The sequence below is a fragment of the Lissotriton vulgaris genome, chromosome 6 (assembly GCF_964263255.1).
Source record: "Lissotriton vulgaris chromosome 6, aLisVul1.2, whole genome shotgun sequence".
NCBI lineage: Eukaryota > Metazoa > Chordata > Amphibia > Caudata > Salamandridae > Lissotriton > Lissotriton vulgaris.
In genome coordinates this window covers 817960259-817984039 of record NC_141694.1, presented here as the reverse complement: position 1 = coordinate 817984039, position 23781 = coordinate 817960259, and the positions used below count along the sequence as shown (strand labels likewise).

The 23781-nt window shown below is 45.6% G+C and overlaps 1 protein-coding gene across 1 annotated transcript in view; it reads right to left on the bottom strand.

Moving 5' to 3' along the window:
- The window catches only part of AKT3 (AKT serine/threonine kinase 3), a 1006792-nt gene that overhangs the window by 388979 nt on the left and 594032 nt on the right, over positions 1-23781 (bottom strand). The window contains exon 6 of the mRNA XM_086926847.1: positions 9053-9184. Coding sequence (XP_086782973.1) covers positions 9053-9184 — 132 coding nt within the window. The remainder of the gene's footprint in view (positions 1-9052; positions 9185-23781) is intronic.

Genomic DNA, 23781 nt, shown 5'->3' with positions numbered 1-23781 from the left:
TGCCAGGTACGTCTTCTAGGTTGTTGTCCACTCTTGGGAGGTACTTCGCTATCAAATGGATTTGGTAAAGAAGGGCCCAAATGCAGATTGTTTGAGCCAGAAAGGAAAGGTGGAAAGAGTGGGTACCGTCTTGCTTCTGTTGGCAGTACATTAATGTCTTGTTTCCAATTAGGATTAGTACTACCGTAACCTGTGTTTGAGGGAAGAAGGCTTTGAGGGCTAGCTGAATTGCAGGAGTTTGAGACAGTTGATGTAGTTGCCCTGCTGAAGCCGGGTCTAGAACGCTTGTACTGCTGTGAAATTGAAATTTGCCCCTCATCTTGTATGTAATGCGTCCATGGTGATGGTGACCTTCGGTAAAGGGTCTTTGAAAGGGCAGCCCTGCAACAGGTTGTTGATGTTTCACCACTGCTGAGAACGATGAACTTTGGCATTTACCAACACTAGATCCTCGAACTGACCCCCCGCTTGGGGCCACTGTGCTGCAAGGCCCTGATAAAGCTGAATGCACAGCCTGGCAGGGGCACTACAGCAATACAAGAGGCCATGAAGCCAAGCAGTCTCATAACTGTTCTGACCGGTAGATGACAATTTGGTTGAAAAAAAGGGACTATCTATTGAAAACCTTGACGCTTTGTTGGCTGGTGAAGGTTTTGCTTGTTAGAATTGACCCTAGAAATGGCATATCTGCACAGAGAGAGGATGAGACTTAGTGATGTTGATGGTAAAGCATATGGCGTGCAGTAGAGATATTGCGGATTGCCTATGGGCAAGACATTGTCATTTGTTTGAGCTCTTTATTAGCCAATCCTCCAAATACAGGAAAATGTGCATGCCCCTTATCTTAAATGTGCTGTGACCACCACTAGGCATCTTTGGGCGGTGGTTACACTGAACAGTAAGACTTTGAATTGGTAATGTTGGCCACTTACAATGAAGTGCAGGTAGTGTGATTGGGGTGGGTAGATGTGTAAATATGCATCCTTCAGGTACAATGCACGCATAAAGTCTCCTTGCTGCAGCAAAGGTGTGACATCCTGAAGGGTTACCATGTGGACGTGTTCCGACACTAGCTACCGGTTGAGAGGTCTGAGATCAAAAATTGGTCGAAGGAACCCGTAAGTAAGTACAGGGAGGATTCCCCTTCCCTTGATGTTGTAAGGGGACAGTTTTCATGGCCCCTTTGTGTAGGAGGTCTGGTACGTCTTCATCTAGAAGATGTATGTGGTCCTCACCGAGGTGTTATATTGTGGGAGTATGAGTAAAATTTAGACAGGAACCGTGTTGAAACTATGTCTTGAACCCATTTGTCTGAGGTGATTTCTTATCATTTTGGCTGGAATTCTTTGATTCTCCCCCAGCAGGTGTAATGTGATTGGAAGGAATTTGTAGGAAGGGAATGTTTTGTAGTGGTGGAGGCTCCCTTGCTAGAACGTCCTATTGCTCTTCCTCAGCTGTGGTTCCCCCTTTTGTGTATCCTATAGAAGTGTAAGGCTGATAGGATTGCTGTTGCCTCTGGTAAAAGCTCACATCTGGGGAGGTGGTCTCAGAACCTGCACGATAATGCTGCCTGTGAAAGGACCACCTTGGTTTGAAGAGCCCACATGGCCTTAGATGAACAATTGTTACTAACCTGTAAACAGGTGGTTCTCCAGTATTGGTGTCTTTCATAGATTCACATGCTTGAATATTCCCCGTCGTCGAAGTGGGAGTCCCACGGTAAATAAAATAGCAATAATGCTAAATATATATATATATATATATATATATATATATATATATATATATATATATATATATATATATATATATATATATATATATGATAACATAGTACATAATAAAAGAAGCTGAAATACAACTGAAAACCTCCAAAATGATTCCTACATAGGAATGCATGGAAAGAGAAAAAACTACTTGTAACATATCAGTGTCATTATGTTAGTCCTAACTGCAGCCAATCAGGTGCCAGCACCCTCCAGAACCTTCTCCTCAGAAGCTCAAGCCCTCAGATTTCCGTAGCACCGAAGTGACCAAGAGTGCATGAGGAGAAGAGAGCCTCTGAGGGGAGGAGGGTGGGTCGCATGTGAATCTATGAAAGACACCAATACTGAAGAACCACCTGTTTACAGGTAAGTAACAATAGTTCTTCTCCAGTATTAGGGGCGTCTTTCATAGATTCGCATGCTTGAATAGAATAGAAATGATTCAGAAAAGGGGGTGGTGATGAACAGAGTGTCTGAATTAAACAGACCACTCTTACCCTGTCCAAAGATCAGGGCTTGATCCATCACCATTTTTTAGCTCACTGCACCATCCCAGCTCAGAACTTGGCTATATGCAAATTAATCTGACCCTGGCCCAGTGCATCATGGGAACAGGGCAGACCAAACTACCAAGCCAATTCTTATACTGGGAAGGAAACAAGCTTCCGGGGACCAGTTTCTGGCATTTCAGCCGTCTTCGGCCCGGCTTGCTTGAATCCTGATGGTGCAATGAGCAAGGGACTCAAATCTAAGTATACCCTTCCACGCTTATGGTGGACAAAAATGATTCAGAAAAGGGGGTGGTGATGAACAGAGTGTCTGAATTAAGCAGACCACTCTTACCCTGTCCAAAGATCAGGGCTTGATCCATCACCGTTTTTTAGCTCACTGCACCATCCCAGCTCAGAACTTGGCTATATGCAAATTAGTCTGACCCTGGCCCAGTGCATCATGGGAACAGGGCAGACCAAACTACCAAGCCAATTCTTATACTGGGAAGGAAACAAGCTTCCGGGGACCGGTTTCTGGCATTTCAGCCGTCTTCGGCCCGGCTTGCTTGAATCCTGATGGTGCAATGAGCAAGGGACTCACATCTGAGTATACCCTTCCACTTCCAATAGAATAGAAAGCAGTAACCTCCTAGAGCTGAGATTGCTAGGCACATATGTAAAACCAAGACAGTATAAAACATCATTAGCAATCACAGCAAAAACAGCAAGGAGGGGGGAACAGAGGCTCACCTTATTGGAAAAGATGGCGAAGCACTGCCTGTCCCACTGCGGTATCCGCTTCCTGGATGGCATCCAAACAGTAATGCTTGGTGAAAGTGTGTCTGCTGGACCATGTCGCTGCCCGGCAGATCTGATGAAGAGGCACACCAGCAAACAAGGCGGTGGATGAAGACATCGCCCTCGTAGAATGAGCCCTCACTGAAGACTGCAATGGTTTGCCAGCTTGTAAATGGCAGAAGGTAATAGCTGAAAAAAGCCAACGGGCAATTGTTAGTTTAAAAACTGGATGCCCCTTGCGCAGTTGTCCGTAAGCAATGAACAGATGATCGGACTTGCGGAAGGAGGCAGTTCTGGCAATGTAGAATTTAAAGCATCGTTTGATGTCCAAAGAATGCAAGCGCTGTTCCGCCGGAGAGCTTGGGTCCAGAAAGAAAGTTCGTTGGAACACAGGCTCATTCAGATGAAAATCCGTAGGCACTTTAGGTAGGAAAGAGGGGTTGGTGCGAAGCGCCACTTCATTTGGTTTGAATTGTAGATAAGGCGGCTTGACAGTAAAAGCGTGAAGGTCGGTCACGCGATGAGAGGAAGTCAAAGCCAAAAGCAGCACAACTTTCCAGGTGAGGAATTTGATATCCGCCTTAAGGATAGGCTCAAATGGTGACTTCATAAGTTGATAGGACAACATTAAGGTGCCAAGATGGAGGAGGGCGCCGAACAGGTGGGAACTTGCGGAACTGCCCTTTGAAGAATTGCCGTATAACTCTGGATGAACAGAGGGAAGAAGAGCCATTGTGTCGAAAACGAGAGATAGCAGCTAGGAAAACTCTCAGGGTTAAAGTCCGGACTGAGCGAGACTTAAGAAGAACGGAAGAAGCTGCTCCCCAGTGGAATGGATGGGATGGACATTCGCTGCCACGCACCAATGACAGAATCTCTTCTACTTGAGTTTGTAAGTTTTGATGGTAGACGGAGCCCTAGCCTGAGCAAGGATGTCCCAGCACTCCTGAGATATGTTCAAGTCTGCGAATTCAAGGTGCCCAGGTTCCATGCCGACAATTGTAGCGTGGAAGGGTCCGGATGGCACACTTGGCCCTAGTCCATCGTTAGGAGGTCTGGACGAGGTCGTAAAGGGATGGGCTCGCACTGGGACAGCAGAAGCAATTCCGAAAACCATGCCTGTCTGGGCCAACGAGGTGCGATCAGTATGATGTGGCAGGGCTGACTCCGCATCTTCCACAGCACCCGCGGTACTAGAGGAATCGGTGGAAAAGCGTAAGCGAATAGATCGCACCAATCGATCAAAAGGGCATTCCCGCACGACCCGGGGTGGGGATGCCAACTTGCGTAAGACGGGCATTTCCGATTCTCTGGTGTTGCAAAGAGGTCTAGAGCTGGGCGACCCCACCGGTGGAAGACAAGATCCAGAGTCGGCTGGTGCAGTTCCCATTCGTGTGTTGAGGAAGTGGACCTGCTCAGAGAGTCCACCAGAATGTTGGACACACCCGGCAGATGGACAGCTGTCAAGGTGATCTGATGATGAAGAGCCCAATCCCAGATCGACTGGGCCAAGCGAGACAGATGTGGAGACTTGGTTCATCCCTGTTTGTTCACGTAGTGCATGCTGGTGGTGTTGTCCATTTGGATAAGCACTGACTCCCCGTGAGCTACAGGTAGGAATGACTTGAGCACTAGGAAGATCGCCATCAACTCTAGCCTGTTGATATGCCACGTGCGTTGGGGTGGAGTCCATTTGCCCTTGATAGATAGGCCATGGAGATGAGCGCCCCACCCCTCCAGAGAACGTGAGATCTGGTGCGTGAACGAGGAACGAAGTTCCCGTCTCCAAATTGGTTGGCTGCGCCCACCAAAGCAAGCTTTTTCTCATGCGGGCTGTGACAGCAACTAGGTTGTTGAAAGACCCGGAGACCTGACACCACTGTAAGTCCAGTTCCTCCTGCACGGGACGGGTTCTTAATCTGCAATTTGGGATCAGTGCGATACAAGATGATGCCATTCCCAAAAATGATTTTACTGTCCGAACACAAACTGACTTTCTTTTTCGAATGAAGGAGACCAGACGAAGGATCACTCCCAAGAAGTTTCTTGTCTGCAATGGCGCAAACTGTGACTTTTCGACGTTGATGGTCAACCCCAGGGATTGAAACACCTGCTGGCAAAGCCGAGTGTCCTGACATAGCTGATGGTGGGATTGAGACTTGAGGAGGCAATCGTCCAAATATGGAAAGATTTGAACACCTTGGAGACGCAGGTGAGCCACCACCAGAGCCAGTACTTTTGTGAACACACGAGGAGCTGATCGCAGCCCGAAGGGCAGGACCTTTAACTGATAGTGCATTTGTCCCACTTTGAAACGCAGGTACTGGTGATGTTGTTGGATAATTGGGACATGAAAGTACGCGTCTTGAAGGTCTATGGTGGTCATGAAATCCTTGCTGGATAGAAGACGCAGGATTTCCAGTAATGTCAGAATGCGAAAAGATTGGCACTTTAGGAACTGGTTGAGAGCCCTCAAATCCAGAATGGGTCGCCAATCTCCGGTCTTCTTGAGTATGAGGAATAATCGAGAGTAAAACCCTTCTCCCCTCTGATGTTTTGGGACCACTTCGACTGCACCCTTTAAAACAAGAAGACGGACTTGATGGTAAAGCTCCTCGAGGTGTGGAGGAGATGGGCCAAAAGGTGGAGTACGAGGCGGAATCTCGACAAATTCTAAAGTATGACCCCGCCGTACAATGTCCAAAACCCAGCGGTCGGAGGTGATGGAGGACCACTGGGAGTAAAACAGAGAGATTCGACCTCCAACACTTTGGGGATGACGAAAGTCATTGACGCTTCGGAGTGGAGCCGCAATAGGTGGACTTTCCCCTATAGGGTCTGGAGGGCTGCTGACGAGTCTGCTGAGTGGATGTGTAACGCTGGTTGCCCTGATTGTAGGAGCGGTACTGTTGCCCTCCACGGAAATTGAAATTAGTGCTGCGTCCGCGCGCACCTCGAAAGGACTGCTTCTGGAATTGTAATTTACCCAAAGACTTCGCCGTATCAGTGTCCTTCTTAATGGACTTCAGGGCGTCGACGATGTGAGAACTGAAGAGCGATTCACCATCATACGGCATATCAAGTATCTTGGATTGGACTTCCTGCCCGAAAGAGGTGGATTTCAACCAACCCTGGCGTCGGAGGGCAGCTGCACTTGCAAGCAGACGGAAACCTGTATTCGCAATATTGACTGCACAGTCGATAATTTCTTCTGAAGCTCTCTGCCCATCAAGAAGAATCAGCTGAGCGTCCGCCTTGGAAGCATCAGGTATAAGATCTATTAATGCAGATATGTCCGACCACATCTGCCGGTCATAGCATCCCAAAATGGCCAAGGCATTGGCTGCACGGACAGAAGTAGAAACCATGGTTGAAAACTTGCGGCCAATAGCGTCTAGGCGTCGACCCTTTCTATCCGGAGGTGCGGTCATTTGAGACGCTGGGTTCCGGGCTCAACGCTGTGCAGCTTGAGTGACTACTGAGTCTGGCTTAGGGTGAGAAGTCAAGCATGCCGGAGAACCAGTTGGGGCCTTGTATTTTTTCTCAAGGCGCGGTATTTGAGCAGGTAAGGAGTTTGGAGCTTCCATGAGTTTAACCCCCTCTTTCCAAACAAAATCGATGATTGGAATCGTGTGGACCTGCTTATAAGGCTTATCTTTAAACTCAGAGGAAACAATCCTCCTCCCGTTGCGATCTAGGTAATTTGAATCGCTGTGCCACTTTATCCATTAGTAGGTGAAAACTGGCGATATCTACAGGAGGTGATTCACCAGAGTTTCCTGGCTGAGGAGAGGGCGTCTGCGTCCAGTAATCGTCCCACTCTGCCATATCCTGGTCGTCTGCATTAGCGTCCGAATTGTCAGGGACCTCTCAGTCTTCACGTTCTGGGACCGCCTCATCATCTGCATCGTGCGGATAAACCGTAGTATGGATTCTGATTGACGTCTGAACCTGAGACGAAGTTGTAGGTGGCAACGTAGGCAGAAGAGATGGTGGAGGCAGTGCAACAGCAGCAGGAGATTGTACAGGAGTAACTTGTGGCGTTGCTGGAAAGCGACGGTTGTAATCATCCAGCATATGTTGGAGATTTGAGATCAAGGTTAGTGGTATCGTAGCCATAGGTATTTGGACCAACTGTTCTTCAGGTTGATACTCTTGGTCTCCGCCATCTTCGTCAGTGTCCGTATCCTGACATTTGATAATCAAGTCAGAGGGGCTAAGGGCTGCCCCAAACGTGTCAATTTCATTTTCAGACTCACTCATGCTCAGAGGTAGAGGCAAACATTGGAGAAGGTGGTTGTGGCTCTGGAGCAGAGATTTGTTGGCACGGAGCCTTACTGCGACGATGGGAGGCATCAGTAGAGGATCCTGAAGTCTTCAACGGCACCAAAGGCAATGAAGAAAATGAGGCCGGTGCCACCGTCGACGGCGCCGTCGACAGAACCAATTTGACTGTCGAAGAGGAGGATTTTGAAGAACTCACCGTCGACGGAGTCATCGACGGGGCCACTGTCGACGGGCGATCCATTGTCGACGGTCCGGTCATCGACGTAGTCGTCGACGCAGGCAGAACCTCCGTAGACGGAGTCCTCGTCGACAGGGCTTTGGTCGACGGAGACTTTGTCGACGAGACCCTGGTCGAAGGAGTCGTCGACGACGACAAAGATTTCTTTGAGGCTTTCGTCGACGAGGATTCTTTCTTCTTCGTCGACGAGGTGATAGGAATCGTCGACGGGATAGGCTTGGATGACAGAGAAACTCTCGTCGACGTGGATGCTGTCGACGAAACCGTCGTCGACGAAGTAAAAGCTGACGGGAAACACCCCGAGAGGCAGTAGAATGCGCCTGAGAGCCAGATCACGTGGGCGTAGTGGTAGTAGAAGTGGAAGGAGACACCACAGAAGCCAGAGGCAGGGCTAATGTCTTCTTTTTTAGGAAAGGAGATGGCAAATTCTGTATACTACCACGCTTTGAGGCAGAAGAATGACCAGAAAGAAAACTTTCTGCATCTGACAGGACAGAATCCTTGTCCTTTAAACGTTGAAGCCAAAGGAGAAGACGGCCTTCCCTGTCCTTAAGTGTCTTAGTTGAAAAAGTTCTACAGAACTTGCAGCTGCCAGCCTCATGATCTGGGTATAAACAATAAATACACTTCTGGTGGGGGTCCTTTTCAAAAAGGCACAGCTTCCCACAAGAAGAGCAAGGTCTGAATAAAGACTTCTTACTTGACATTTTGAGAAAAGACTGGAACTTGAAGTTTTGAGGTGAAGAACTGAGCAGAGCTCAGGGAGACTCCCTTCACACAACGTGCGGTAGAAAATCTAAGGGCTTGAGCTTCTGAGGAGAAGGTTCTGGAGGGTGCTGGCGCCTGATTGGCTGCAGTTTGGACTAACATAATGACACTGATATGTTACAAGTAGTTTTTTCTCTTTCCATGCATTCCTATGTAGGAATCATTTTGGAGGTTTTCAGTTGTATTTCAGCTTCTTTTATTATGTACTATGTTATCATATATATATATATATATATATATATATATATATTTAGCATTATTGCTATTTTATTTACCGTGGGACTCCCACTTCGACGACGGGGAATAAATATTCAAGCATGTGAATCTATGAAAGACACCCCTAATACTGGAGAAGTATAAGTATCCTTTTAAAGTTTTTCTGACATTTGTTGTACCCTGTGATTTACACATTTTTAATGGAAAAACATGGAAATGCAGAAACCATATGCAAATTGTTTCAAACGCGCTGCTATTTCCTCCTGGAGCTAATGACATTTAGTCTAAACTATGAATTAAACATTCCGAATGCTGTGGCTATCATATTGCCAAAGATTTAAACTGAGAAGCTATGGGATCCCAAAAGCGCACCCTATCACAAACATTAACACTGTAGTAGAAAAACAGGCGTGTTTCTATTTACTAAAATATGAAAGGAAACTTTTATTAAATATGTAAACATTAAGTTTGAAAAAAAATTCAATTACCTTAGCAATAATGACTTCTTTCTTCAAAATCTTCATTGCATAATATTTCCCACTGGCTTTTTCTCGCACCAAAATTACTTTACCAAAAGTGCCTTTTCCCAGTAGTTTTAAGTAGTCGAAGTCATTCATTGTCTATACAAATAACAAAAATATCAAGTATTAGATTCATGCGGCAAATTAAAGCATTTGTAAAAACAGCCCCAATTTGGGAAATCAAATAAAACTTTTCTTTAAGACTGACAAGCGTAAAAAAATGGCAACCTGTTTCAAATCGACTATACCTATTTGCAAAGCTGTTATTTTACTTTTAAATCAGCTGAATAATAAGACGTTTATTTAAGTAATTATCTCTGCTTTCTGCATCTGACAAAATAATCAAGTACATTTTCAAAAACATTTTTCATGTTTAAACGTGGGAGATAGTCCACGAAACAAACCCAGATTGTAATTCTCTTAAATTATTGTTGACATTCTAATTCATTAAAAAATAAATTCAGGCACAACTATAATCTTAGGGAAACAGGTCAGGGGTGTGGAATTTTATAAAATATCTACTAATCCACTGGACAAGATGTTTCAGAAATCCACTGGTCCAGTGAAAAATCCATTTGTCCCATTTGGTGCCATGCAGCGAGGTGACAAATTATGGCAGTAATCCCATTATATCGGAGCTTGGATAAAAAGCTACTCTGACTCGGACATAATCGTGATCCCTAAGGAGGGGAAAGAGCCTCTCCACATTAAAAACTACCGCCCCATCTCTTTGATAAATCTTGATTGCAAGATATATGCCAAGATCCTGGCAAACCGCCTAAACGCTGTTCTTCCCACTTTAATAAGCCCATCGGAAGTTGGCTTCCTGAAACACAGGATGTCAAATGATAATACCAGGCTTTTGTGCCATATACTAGAGAAAGCTAACAACTGCCAATCACTGATGGTCGCGATCACCCTGGACGCTGAAAAGGCCTTCGATAAGGTGTCATGGTCTTTCCTTCAACACTGTATGCGTTCATTCAACCTCGGACAATCCTTCATCACAATAGTGATGGCCCTTTACTCCTCCCCTTCGGCTCGAATAGCACTCAATGGCACCCTTTCCAACCCATTTCGCCTCTACCAAGGCACCAGACAGGGCTGCCCACTTTCACCGGCACTATTCCTTTTGGCCCTTCTAACTGACATCAAAAGGAATAAGGACATTCAGAGAGTCTCCTTTGGAGCTACTCAGATAAAATTAGCAGCATATGCTGATGATATATTGATTGCGACAGAAAACCCGGCCAAATCAATTGAAGGTCTTATGACCTCAATCAGCAAATACTCAAACTTGTCGGGATACAAGCTAAACAAAGACAAATCCGAAGTTAAACCTCTAAACATCTTCACCACCAAAGAAGTTCTTGGTAACTCGGGTCTAGCTTGGCAAACAGGAGTTATAAAATATTTAGGGATAGAGTTTACCGATAAATTATTGAGCACCATCAAACACAACGAAACGTTGACCCTGCAAAAGTTAAAAGAATCCTTGATGGCTGGTCCCCACGCTTTATTACTTGGTGGGGAAGGGTTGAATCTATAAAAATGATGATTTCGCCACTAATCAACTACCTGAGCACTATGCTACCCCTCACCTTCTCAAAAGAATTCCTCTCCAAACTTGATAAAATGATTTCCTCTTTCTTTTGGCAAGGGAAAAAGGCCAGAATTAGCCTGAAAAAACGACGGCTTGATAAATCCCTAGGAGGCGTCAATCTGGCTGACTTCAAGCTCTATCAAACTGCATTTTTAGCCAGACAAGGGTCTTTTTGGCTAACTCCACACTCAGACTACACCCCAGTGTGGCTGATGGTGGAAAAATCCCTTCTGCAAGGCCTTAACCCCTCCGCTCTCCTCACTACCAAACCACAACCCACTGTATCCTCAGGTACCATCTTCAGAAACACGAAGGCTGCCCTCCTTCATGTAAGCAAATTTTTACCCCACCAATTTTGTAAATCAAAGTGGGAATCGCTGTGGCACAATACCAAACTGCTCTACAAAGGGAAACCACTGAATAATCATACTTGGATAGAGAAGGGTATACACTTCCCTCACCAGCTATTTGATGGTTCGTCGCCACTCACTTTCTGCGAGCAACAAAATAAGTTTCAACTCCAGTGCATAGATTTCTATTACTTCTTACACCTCAAAGTGGCACTCTCCAAAGCAGATCTGACTGACATCACCCCCTCCCTCCCTGGCTATCTTCACACACTAAATAGACTGGGTCATCAGGTGTCCAGAATGTACAAATTGATCCGCCCACAGAGCTCCAAACTGACAACATCCACACAGTCCTTCTGGGATTCATACTCTTCCACACCTACCTCGGAAGCAGAGTGGGCCAGAATATGGGAGTCTACCACACGACACAAAATTATCCCTACGCTATCCCAAACTAAATTCTGGCTTCTTCATAAAGCTTTCTGGACTCCTAAGAGACTCTTCTTACACAACATCAAAGAAGATGACTCCTGCTGGAACTGTATGGCGGAGGGTGGGGACCTTGAACATCTAATATTCAAATGCCCTTGTGTCTCTAGCTACTGGGATAGAATCTTCGAATTCATTACCAAAGTGCTACATGTTTCGCTCCCGAGAGAATTTGCAACCTTAGTCTTGGGTTTTACCAAAGCTGTCACCCTCAATGAAAATGACAAAACCCTACTTGACCTACTCTTGACAGCGGCGGTTAAAATCATACTGAATAACTGGAAGGACACCGGTAAAGCCTCTTTCCCCCACTGGCTCAACTGGGTTTCGAATCTCAGAGGAGCCGACAATATAGCACTTGCCGCTACACCTTGGCGTCCCCCCTATAGGAAACTATGGTCCACGCTCGACGCTCACTTCGACCTATTCAAACCGCCATGATTAACTGTTACACACATGCACCCTGCCCGATAGAACCCCTTCAATACCCACCATCTTAATTGTTGTTCTACGCTATATCACAGATCGTAGTGCCTCTTTAGCCAAGATACTGACCTCACTAAGCTGTATGACTATCTTGCACCCCTTATGGCTGTGAAGCTTGAAAATGTACTGATGCAATGCCTGTTTTTCATTATTGTTTGTTGCGGATTTGATTTAATTTGATTTACCACCCCCATATGTTCCCGTTATATTATGCTTTTGTTGCTATTTGAACCATGCCTGATATATGCTCATTATTGTAATGCTCGCTTATCTCTCTCAATAAAAAAATTTTGTGAACATAAAAAAAAAACTACTCTGACTATGCCAGGGCTTATACTGGTTCAGGGTTTTCATTCTAGCAATGCTCTGATTATGCTGGACTCTGAATACAACAGGATCAGCATTAAGTAAATGGCACACTGACCCGGTTTGCCCCACAGCACACCTTAACTACATACTCTGGGTACAAAAAGGGACAGTGTGCCCTACAACAGATAATGCGCTGCCCTCAGGGCAGCTGAAAACTCGCATCTTTCCTGGCGTAGCACTTTAGTGAAAGACAGAGTGCCTGTTTGAAACAGAGACTCCATCTTTCACTGTGCAGGCGGCCTACTTTAAACAAAGGGGACAAAGATTCTCCATGAAGGCGGGGGCAGTGAGTGTGGCAACTTCCTGCAGGAGAATGTCTTGGGGGTTTATGGGATACCTTTGAACTCCTTTCAAAGAGCACCCTGGGGGTACACTGACTATGCACCACCCCTTTGTGGAGTACATTCACAACACTGCTTACGGTCTGTGCACCCAAAATACAGCGTGGGCACAAAGCCATAGTGTTTTCTTCATATGCATGGGGCCACATCCCATTGCAAAGGAAGAAACCACCCTTTAAGATCGTACTAGTGCTATCTTTCTATGTGCCGGCGCGATTTATAATACAGGAGGGGTTGCATAAGCATCTGTGACTTTTCTGTAATACCAACGTGCCCTAGGGTTGCAGAAAATAGATTATACTCCTTTAGCGCCCCTCGTGCATTTTACGTAATCTGGACCTGGGACTCTATTTAATGTCAGAACTAACTCCGCATATGCAGAGTTTGTGTTTGTGAACGGGATTGGATTAAGGCAGCGAAATAGGCTGTAGTGACTGCATGATTAGCAGCTTCTAATTTCCGAATCAAGAAAAAACTAAGATCATTTGTTTATTCGTGTCCAGTGCGCTAAAAAGAACTACTTTTACTATTTTATTCCTAATTACTTTTTCACCTACCCAAGTGATTTTACATTCCATTTTGACACAAACTTTCGACCATCATGGTCTCATTATTCTATTAGCACTTGCTCATCATTCACAAATGTTGCACTCTCTCTTCCCCCTCTTAGACAAATCATCATACTTATGCCAGTCCTAAACAAGTTTAACCTCACCAACAGCCTCCCTTCTGGGCTAACACTCAACATCATCGAAGCAAACGGTGTATTTATGTTCCAGAGTGGATTGTTCCTCCTGTCTGAACCACAGACATTTCTTAGGTCTGCTGTCAGCCCTATCTAGTCTCCATATGTAGAGCTAACATAAAGATCAATAAAGAAGGTTGAAAAACATGAAATTATTGATATGGGTATTTATACAGCATAAAGTTTGTAATGAGCAGCAGAATGATGTACAGGGCAAGCAACCACAATTGTGATCCGCAATCATTTACAGATAGTAGTTTACAGGGTTATTTTAGCCAGTAAAGGAAAGGAACTAGTGTTGAAATGTAATGTTCTTTTAAGAGGTGAGTTGTCTGCAGTTTCCTAACGTGGAGAAGAATTGGGATAGTTCTTATGGATTCTACCATCCAGGCCTGGTTTCAAATACTAACAAGCATTTACAATGCAATGGTTTTGCCTTTGTTAAAGTTAGAGCTATTGGCATTGCTCTTGACATTATTTTTATTTATGTTTTTTGTAAACATAAATAAATAATCTCTTGCCCCTCTTCATGAATGATGAGATTCTTTAAAAGATGTCGGTATTTGTCTAACAAGGTTCCTTTTAAAGTTAAACTGACTGCTTGGAGCTAAGGAGTGGGTGTTCCCCATTGAAGGCGATTCACTTCTGCGGTTCTGGGGAGAAGCCGTTCAATTACTGGTTGCAGGGCACCATTTATGTATTTTGTCATTTATGTTTCTGCTGCATGCAATGCTTAATTTGAACCAGTGGTTGACGGTGGGGCCCACAGGCTCATTTTTGCAGACCGGCACTTATTTTCTTGCATCAGACATTTACTGAGAGCAAGAGAGGGGAAAATTCACAAAAAGGAAAGAAGGAGGAAGAGAAAGAAAGAAAGAAAAACATTGCAAAGGGATAAAGCAGGAACCTGCAAGAGTTGCACTTTACAAATACTGACTAAGATACAGGGGGCGGGAGTGCCACGTGGTGGATTAGAGAGGCATGAGCTGGATTTAACACTACGAAGCCTTGGTATACACAAATTTCTTTGCGGCTTTCTGAATGGAGTTATTTGGAAAGGCAGGCAGGTAGGTGGCAGGCGTGGGGGTTGGGTTCATGCACAGGTGTGCACGCGCCTGCCCGTGTATAGTGACACCCACTGGATAATGTCCCGGTCAGCTGTGCAGGGAGGAGGAAACCCAGAAGGCTGTTGATGTGGAAGCTTATATGGACTCCATATTTCAGTTGCTAGACAGAATATTGTCAGATGGGGCAAATTAAATACAAATACTTTTGTTTTTTTGCTTGCACAGTATGAAATGCTCCACGTCACTCCTCCCATGGGGCCCCCGGATGTGCTGGTGAACAGTCCCGTGTCGGATGCTGGGGGCTGGGTGGATGTAAACAAGGAGACCCTGCAACACAAGAAGTATCCCAATGTGTTCGGAATTGGAGACTGCACCAACCTCCCAACATCGAAAACGGCGGCAGCTGTTGGTAATACTGAGCACTTATTAATCTTTTTAAAGTGTTGTTTTTACCTTTGTGGCCCACAGTCTGACACATTATGTGCAGAGCAAAGCATATCCACGCACAACCTGCCTATAGACGATTTGTTTATCTGTGGCAGCCATGCACGTGTCCTGGAACTGATAAAGATGGACGCAGGTTCTGAACTTGACGCCTTCCCTCTTCGCAGCACAGGGTGTACTTAACACTGAATGTTCTCATGTGACAGTGCAGAGACAATTTTTAAACGTCACCTGTTGTGTTTATTACAACTACTGTGACATCGTGGCTTTCGGGTTCATGTAGCAGAATGATCTTACTGAACATGTGCATGATATCAGATAATTCTGCGGCTGGCCTCGTGAGACCCCGCTGGTTCAAGAATATCAAATATGTGCCTTGATAATTTTTCGGAAGTAAGACTGTGGTTTCCTCTGCAAGTCTTTCTCCTGCTCGCACAGCAAACGAGTCAGTGACGTGGAAACGCCCCGTCCATCTTGACGTCACCTCGTTATACAACTCGCTTGGGTACAGCTGTCGCGCCTCTGCTATCACGCCGAGGAATCCAGGGTAGAGAAATCTAGGCTGAAAACGTTTTCTTGGCACCTTATCGGGTCGCGCGCTCAGCCTGTCTGCTGTGACATGGCAATTTCATGGGGCCTGGGCAGTGACACCTGCCTTTAAAAAGAAGCCAACAAACTTTGTGCTTACAACAATATCAAGAGGGCATAAGCGCTATACAAGCATCCAGCTCCCATAGTATCCCCCTCTTTTCCCGTTCCATAATTCAGCACAGCGCTTTGAAGCAGTATTAGTAATACACAACCACATGACCTAACAAAAACCGCGCTACTGCAACAAACATTCAGTTGTGTGCACCATAACGCAGGCGTAAGGCTTCATCAGCAGGTTTGCAAACACTCAAATCATATCTAAATGGAAATGAGGGCAAAGAGAGATACAATGCTTTGCCCAGTATCACACTGTGTGGTCAAGTGCTGGAGCCGGGAGTGTGAAAAGGATTGCCAGGTCCACATCTCGTCCAGGAGCGCCCTCCTGGGCCGTAACGCTGCTGTGCTAATCCGTATCTGAGACAGGATCACACCAATACATTCAGCCGCCCACGCCTCTTCCACCAGGATTCAAACTAACTACCACCACGGCAGGTGAAACGCAACAAGCGGGGCGAGGGGGTAGATCCGACCTATATTTCTGCCAGGCAAAAGCAGCCGAGAATTACGTACTTTCCACTCCCTCCGCTTGCATTCCCTCGACGTGGCCAAAATGCAGCTCTTCCCGAAAAAAAGATGTAATCCTTGGGGTAGGTTACGCTCCAAAGTCACTCACTAGTGCACACTCTCTAGTGCCATGCTCCACACAGCCTGACCGGCTTCCAGCACGGAGGTTCGAGGCAGACCACGTCGGGAGCTCACGCGACAGGTCCCTGGTGACTGCTCCACAGTGGGCGCATCCTTCCAGAGCGGCGCATCCCTGCCCGGCATGGCCTCACCTGGCCCCGGCCACGCCACCTGTCCAGACTCCAGTGGCCTGCGATGCCGCGTAAGGGTAGGTCGGAGGCAGACTGGTCCTCAGGGGGTGCACAGAGCCACCTTCACGGAGGGGCCCAGAGCCACCGGTTGGTCGTCCCAGCGGTCGAGGGAGGGGGGGGGGGCGCACTGCAGCCCGGAGAAGCCCAGATCAGCGCGGAGGGGGCCAGGCGTCGCCGCGCTCCGGCAGAGCAGTAAACGTGTCCCGATCTCTTCCCTCGGGTGACCTGCGGGCTCCGCGCATCCGAATGTGACCTCCAGACGCAGCCAGCAGAGGACCGGCCCTGGCACCGGCCCAGGTTGACAAAGGGCGCGGCTGGCTTGGCACTGCTCGCCTTGCCTTTGCACTCTCTCGCCCTCTCCCTCCCTCCGTCTCACCGCCCTCCCTTCCCCTTATCTGAATGTCAGCCCAGTGAGTGATCCGGGAAAACAAAGCTTTCCATTTTCATTTGCTCTGAAGGAGCTATTCAAGTGTAGCAAAAAAGGATCCGTGCCTCCCTCCCCGCACCCCCGGCCGCCCGGCTTATTAAAGGGGCCACTGATAGATTAGCAGGTCCGAGTTACAGATACAAAAACGCCGACTCTGTGCCGCTTTTGTGTACAGTGAAAACTCATTTACTTCTGCAGCCGAGCCTTTTTATTAACCCATTGAGAGCACGTGCAGCCGAGACACGCGGATACCTTTCCAGGGAAGGTCTGGTCGATACACCGCCTGCTGTGCGGGAAGAAACTTTACAGCACGGCTCCTCGGCGATAATGAAGCCGTCATCACTGAACACGCGGTGTTCTTTTCATCGCGCCTAGAACTCTGCGAAGTTTGATTTCGAACCCCTATGAACCCGAGAGAAAGTACGCACTGTACCGCTTTCTAAGCAGGGAAAGGCTGAGCCGGGATTTGAACCCGTGACCCGCCGGTCATAGGCCCCTCCGTCCAATTCCCTACAGTCCAATTCCCTACAGTGCCGGCAATGCCGGACCAGACTCGGGGGCGTTCCCGGCGTCGCGTGACGTCGGCAAAAGCCAAAGAATGTCGGGAACGCCCCCGTGTCTGGTCCGGCATTGACGGACAGGCCCCTCGTCCAATGGCAAGGCTCCGTTTACGGAGCCAGCCAATCAACGACGAGGGCCGAACCAAGCCACACTACAGTTATCATCAGGTTTTCGCCTGCGCCGAAAAGATGCGCAGAGCGCATCTTCGGCGAGGCAAAACCTAAAAAGGACACCTTCTCATCAACTACAGGCATCAAGAATGTTGACTTACTATATCAAAGTACACTATAGATATAAAAGAAAGTAACATGCCGCGCTACAGTTACCAAGTAGTATTTTGTGGTTATGAGGGATTAGGTGTTTTTTTAAGTATATAAGAGCTGAAGGAAAGCCTGCTTACACATTTGCAGACAGTGTGCATAATAAAACATTCATTAGCAGGGATTAGATGGATAGACATTTTCTACAGAGGCAGAGAGCAACAGTGTATGAAATTCGCTATATTAACAGACATTATGGCCTATTGGCTTTATTTTCAAACACAAAACAAAATACAGGAATTCATGGCCTATTGACTAACCAACTTCAGGAAATCCTTAAAAACCATGAATATATGACAATAAAATAGAGGGAAAATTGGGATAGGATCTGTGTGCCCTTGGAGTGGAATATGCTCAAAGTTTGTACACTGGTTGCAAATCATTCTCTGGAGTCATTCTAAACAAAGTAGCAACACAGTGAAAGAGGTTTTAAACATGTTCAAAAATTCTGTTTCTGCTATCTAATGTTTTCATTCGCAACGCCAAGTTGCAGAACACCTCTGGGTATTTTCCTGCTTGGCCTAATACGTCTGCCACCCCTAGGCTACCAAAAACCATTTTCCGCAATTACTAACGGAACATTGCTCTCAAGAGATATCCTGACTGACGAGCTTCAGTGGCGAGGTCTTTCTGTAAGGTAGTCTAAAGCCAGGGAGAACTGCATGATGCATGGAAAGTTTTATTACAGATCCTAATACTAAAAAGTGACCGCAAGCTCTTGCAACTGTACACTATTGTTTAGATTTTTCCCCAAAATGTTATTTACAGGTCTTGTGAGCTGGTCAAAAACTATGCCATTTTGAATAACACAGGTTGGCTTCAGAACACTTTGGCTAACTAGTTTGTTCTAACTAACGTGGACAAATAGCAATCGTTTTTGTGGACTGATTTTAATCAGAATTAGTTCATTGAATGGTTTGGTTGACCAAGCGTTATGCTTTTTCTATACCTTCTAAAATATTGTGGGTCATCCAGCTATGGTGCAGTGGTACTGGGCAAAGTTAGGTGGAGCACATGACAGCACAAATATCTCTTGGGTTCTATCTTCTAGAGGCATCCAACAGAAGTGTTTATGGTTTTACTTTGCAATCTACAAATTTCAGACCTTGACTTTGAACAGAGTGGAGTCAACAGCTCCCTTTCTAAAGTAAGCTGTGGCTGTGTTTCTCCTAGGTAGTATGCAGACGATACAGGTCTGTGTGATTGATGCTTTGCTGGGCCTTCAGCATTTTGTGCAAAAAACATTGCTTCTATACGTTTAAAAAACAATTACATTATGTCCAATTTGGAGGACAATTTGGTGAAAGGCAAATGGTTAGAAGGAACCAGCGAATATTGCTAGCTTGGCCTTACATTTTATTTTTATCCTGGAAACGTTTGCTGACCACAAAACCACTTGCTGCAATAACTACCATTTGTGGCTTAAGAAAGTTCGATAAGAACTTTGATATTAGCTTACAAAGTAAAAATTGTTACATTTTCAATGTGCAGGGGCTGTATTTGGTGATTCGCTCTAGAAAAGGAAGTTGGTGCTATTGAGGGCATAACCTCAACAGTTGCCCTTTCTCTAAAGGCGGCCAAGTACCAATCACTTTATTGAAAGGGAGGTTCATCATTATGCATGATTAGAGTTAAGGCTTTGCAAGGCCTGCACTACCTTGGAGACAAATGGGAATTATATTGCTGCAGCTGAGTGTTTTGAATATGTCTATGCTTGGTAAATGTTCCATCAATCAAAAACATTAACTAGAGATGGAGACATTAAGAGATTGTATATCTTCAAACAAAAAACTCCTAATTTCCTATTTGAATATTGCAAGTCCAAACTCTAGTGTGCAAAAGAATTTGGTCCATACCATAGATTATTACACATGGGATTTCGCCATAACCATTTACCTCCATTTCGCTTTAGCGGTGCATAAACTGGCCTGTTTAAGAAAACTGCTTATACATATTTTGTGGGTCACACCAGGAGATAGCCAACAGCATGCTATTTAAGTGTGTTTTTCTATACATCCCATTATCAAACTGTTTCATGGCTGGTTAGTGTAAATGTGAATGTTTTTTAAAGAAGTTTTCTTTAGACTGCTACTGTATAAAGGAAATTATTCATACCTCATTATGAGGTTTTGATTTGTTTAGTAAACCAAAATAAACATACAATAATGTTTTTTAAAGAGATCAGTTCAAGTACTTATTTTTCCCAGAACTAGTACCGAAAAGGACAAAGACCCAGAGGACAACACCATGTTAGCTCACCTGCCAGCATGAATGAATGTGAAAAACATGATCTTCGTGACCAGGCTGGCATTATTTGAATGGCCATAACACGGCTCTTACACAAAAGGATCTGCTTTTTTTACAGCTTAGTATTTCAAATTCTTCAACGAATACACCTCTTGACCCAGCTGCTCAAAACAAATCTGCAGGTTAGGACCTTTGATGAATGAAATGACTAAAGATGATCATTGAAATGATCAGAGGATTGTCGATCTGACTTTTGGATTAGACTAATTTTCCTACTTCCTTTTCTCAATTTCTTCACAATCAGTTTCGGCAACCCTAAAAATAGACTCATCATTTCTAGGTGTCTTGGAACAGATATAGCTCAGTCTTAATACGTTCAATGATTTTCAGAGTGTGCTAGTCAACCGTGGCACACTACCCGGAAAAAAGGGTTATGGTTCTGGCACTCATCCAACTAATTTTCCTTAATTTGCACACTGTATTACAATGGCCTTATAGCCTCACCTTGTTTGTAACTTGAATGGAGCAAATGGTCCTTCGCAAAGCTTGTACATACCTTACTGGTATGAAACTCACTATGTTATGTTAAGAAGATTTGTACAGCGCACATATCACCTGTGAATGTATCCAGGCACTAAAGCAGATGTATAGGGCGATCGGAAGCTCAGCAGGGTACTGAGTGGAAGAAGAGGATCTAGTTGAAGAGCCAGATCTTCAGTTTCTTGCGGAAGTTGAGGAGGGAAGGAGAGGTCCTGATGTGTTGGGGATGGTCATTCCAGGTTTTCGCAGGTATGTAGGAGAATGAGTGGCCTTCTGCCCTGCATCTGTGAATGCGCGCGAGGAAGTGTGCCTGAGCGCAGTCATCTTGCTGGATGGTAGAAGTGTAGGCAGTTGTTGAGGTAGGCAGGTACAGGGTTATCGAGAGCTTCGTAAGAGTGGATGAATAGCTTGAATTGGCAGCATTTCTGCATGGCGAGCAAGTGTAGATCTCTGAGGTGCGGCGTGATGTGGGTGCTGCGGAGAATGTTGAGGATGAGTCTGGTGGCGGCGTTCTGAGTGATTGTAGTCTCTGTATGAGGTGGGCCAGGATACCCGCATAGAGTGCATTGCCTGTATCCTGTCTTCAAGAGATTCTACTGCACTCTTTCTACCAAGCCCCACCTCAAAATATGTAAAGTAATTTGGAAGGTGGCTGTCAACAAATATTTGCTAGGAGAGATTAGCACAGCAGGTCAGGGTGGGGGAGATATTGCATACGTTTTCTCATACAGCTGTAAATGAGTATGCAATTGATGTTGGAGATTTTGTGAATTGTGAGCAACACTGAACCCAAGAACTATCAATAAAAATAGTGTGATTCACATGCCAAAGACAGAATCTATAGAACAGTAAAGAAGTTTACAAGGTCATTTCACTCCAAAAGGAACAAAAGCAAAGGTAGTAAGGAACAGATTTGTGATAAAAGTGGAGACAAATGCATGTGCGGTACCTAAAGCCACTAGGGGACCTAGTATGCAGAATAATTGTTTCGAGAAATGCAGGGAAAACGACCGGCAAAAGCACAATCGGTACAACGGTTACATTTTATTCTGTATATATTTGCAGTCTGGTGCTTTTGACTGATGCATATGTTGTACATACTGGGAGATTTTGCTGCTGAACTATGGAATTCTTGTGGGCAGCAATTTGTTTTAATTGGGATGGGGCTTTGCACAACTTTCTTTTTATTTGTATATCAAATGATTACTAAAACAATCTAAAGAGGTGAAGTCATACTTGGGCAGCACATCAGAGCTGTGCTTTCCTCTCCCTTTGCGTTCAAAAGGCAAATTACCCTTGGCATGTGAACTTAAACCGAGATAATTGCCCTCAAATTGATTTTGTGCTCCGTTAACAGCCCAAGCTTTGCCAACACATGGGCGTACCCTCAGGGCACATACTTTGTAATTAAAGAATTGTGCTAGTTTTTCTTGTGTGTAGTGCAACAAACTATAGGGAAGGACACGACACATTCGGTAACGGCTTCATGGAACCTAAGTATTTCACGGTTCTGAAGCAGGATTTATTGATATATTTCTGCCAAAAACGGTAATCATTTAAATTATCCTTGAATACGTTTAAGAGCCCCTGACTTGGATGAACAGGTTTCTAATGAAACATTCATCCATGCTGCATACACGTTTACAAGTGTTCAGATAAGAAAAACGATAACATCTAAAGACAATTTCTAATATACATGCAAGAAAACAATAAACCGACTCGTGAATGACTACCTTATCAAAAGCCTGGCTCTTCCTGTAGATACGTGTGCTTGTGAACCACCCTCGTTAATGGGACGTAGACGGTGTGTCAGCAGATATGAAACCTGTGGACATCATGGTATGGATCATTTTGTAGGACAGGTCCATTAGCATGCCTATGCTACTGTACATTCAGCCTAAAGAACACAATAGCTTGGGCATGCTGGTCTGACCATAGCTGGGGCGTTTGAGCATTGACTGCACTATAAGCATTAGCTGCAGATCTGGTAGAATAATGATGGAGTTTTATAACTTATGCATTTAGGAAATAGACGCTTACTGTAAACGGAGTCAGTCAGGCCTGCTGGAGCTGAGAAGAGTAAATCCTGAGCACTGGTGAGTTAAGCCAGAGGATGAACTGTCTTAATTTGGAGCTGAAATCAATCAATCAATCAGGTGTGCTGGGCTGATCGTAGGGTCCTTTGGGGTGCATGGAATTTGAGTCGGCTGTTCAGTAAAGCTGGTCCAGTGTCGTGGAGTTCCTTGTGAACGTGGGTTAGCATCTTGAAGGTGACTCTAGTTTCAATGAGGAGCCAGTGGAGTGTGCGTAGGTGCTGGGAGATGTGGCAGTGTTTTGGCAGGTTGAGGACCAGTCTTGCGGCGGCGTTTTGGATGCTCTTTAGCTTGCGGGTGAGGTTTTTGTTTATTTCGGCATAGAGTGCGTTGCCGTAGTCGAGCCTGCTGGTGACTAGGGCATGAGTGACTGTCTTTCTGTGTTCGAGGGGGATCCATTTGAATGTCTTACCTAGGAGGCAGAGGGTGTGGAAGAAGGAGGAGGAGACTGAGTTGATCTGGCGGTCCATTCTGAGCTTTGAGTCCAGGATGATTCCCAGGTTACGTGCGTGGTCCGTGAGGGTGGGCGGGCTTCTTAGGGCAGGGGGTACCAGGTGTCGTTCCAGTCGTCGAGGTTGGGGCCCATGATGAGTACTTCCGTTTGCTTGGTGTTTCGGTGTAGGCATCTGTTTTTCATCCATTTGGTGACAGCTTCCATCCTTCTCGAAAGTTGTGTCTGGCGGTGTTGGGTTCGTTGGAAAGGGAGAGGATGAGTAGGGTGTCGTCTGCGTATGACACAATGTTGAGCCCGTAGGTTCTGACGATGGGAGCGAGCGGAGCCATGTAGACATTGAAGAGCCTAGGGCTGAGGGAGGACCTTGGGGCAATCTGCAGCTGGTAGGTGTAGGGTCCGAGAGAAAAGGGGGGAGTCTGACCCACTGCTTTCTGCCGGAGAAGCAGATCCAGTCGAGGGCTGTATCTTGGATCCCTGCGTCGTGGAGTCTGCGTATTAGGGTGCCGTGAGAGACTGTGTCAAACGCCGCTGTGAGGTCGAGGAGGAGGAGGGCTACTGCTTCTCCTTTGTCCAGTAAGTTGCGGATGTCGTCTGTTGCAGCGAGGAGGGTGATTTCCGTACTGTGTTTTTTTCT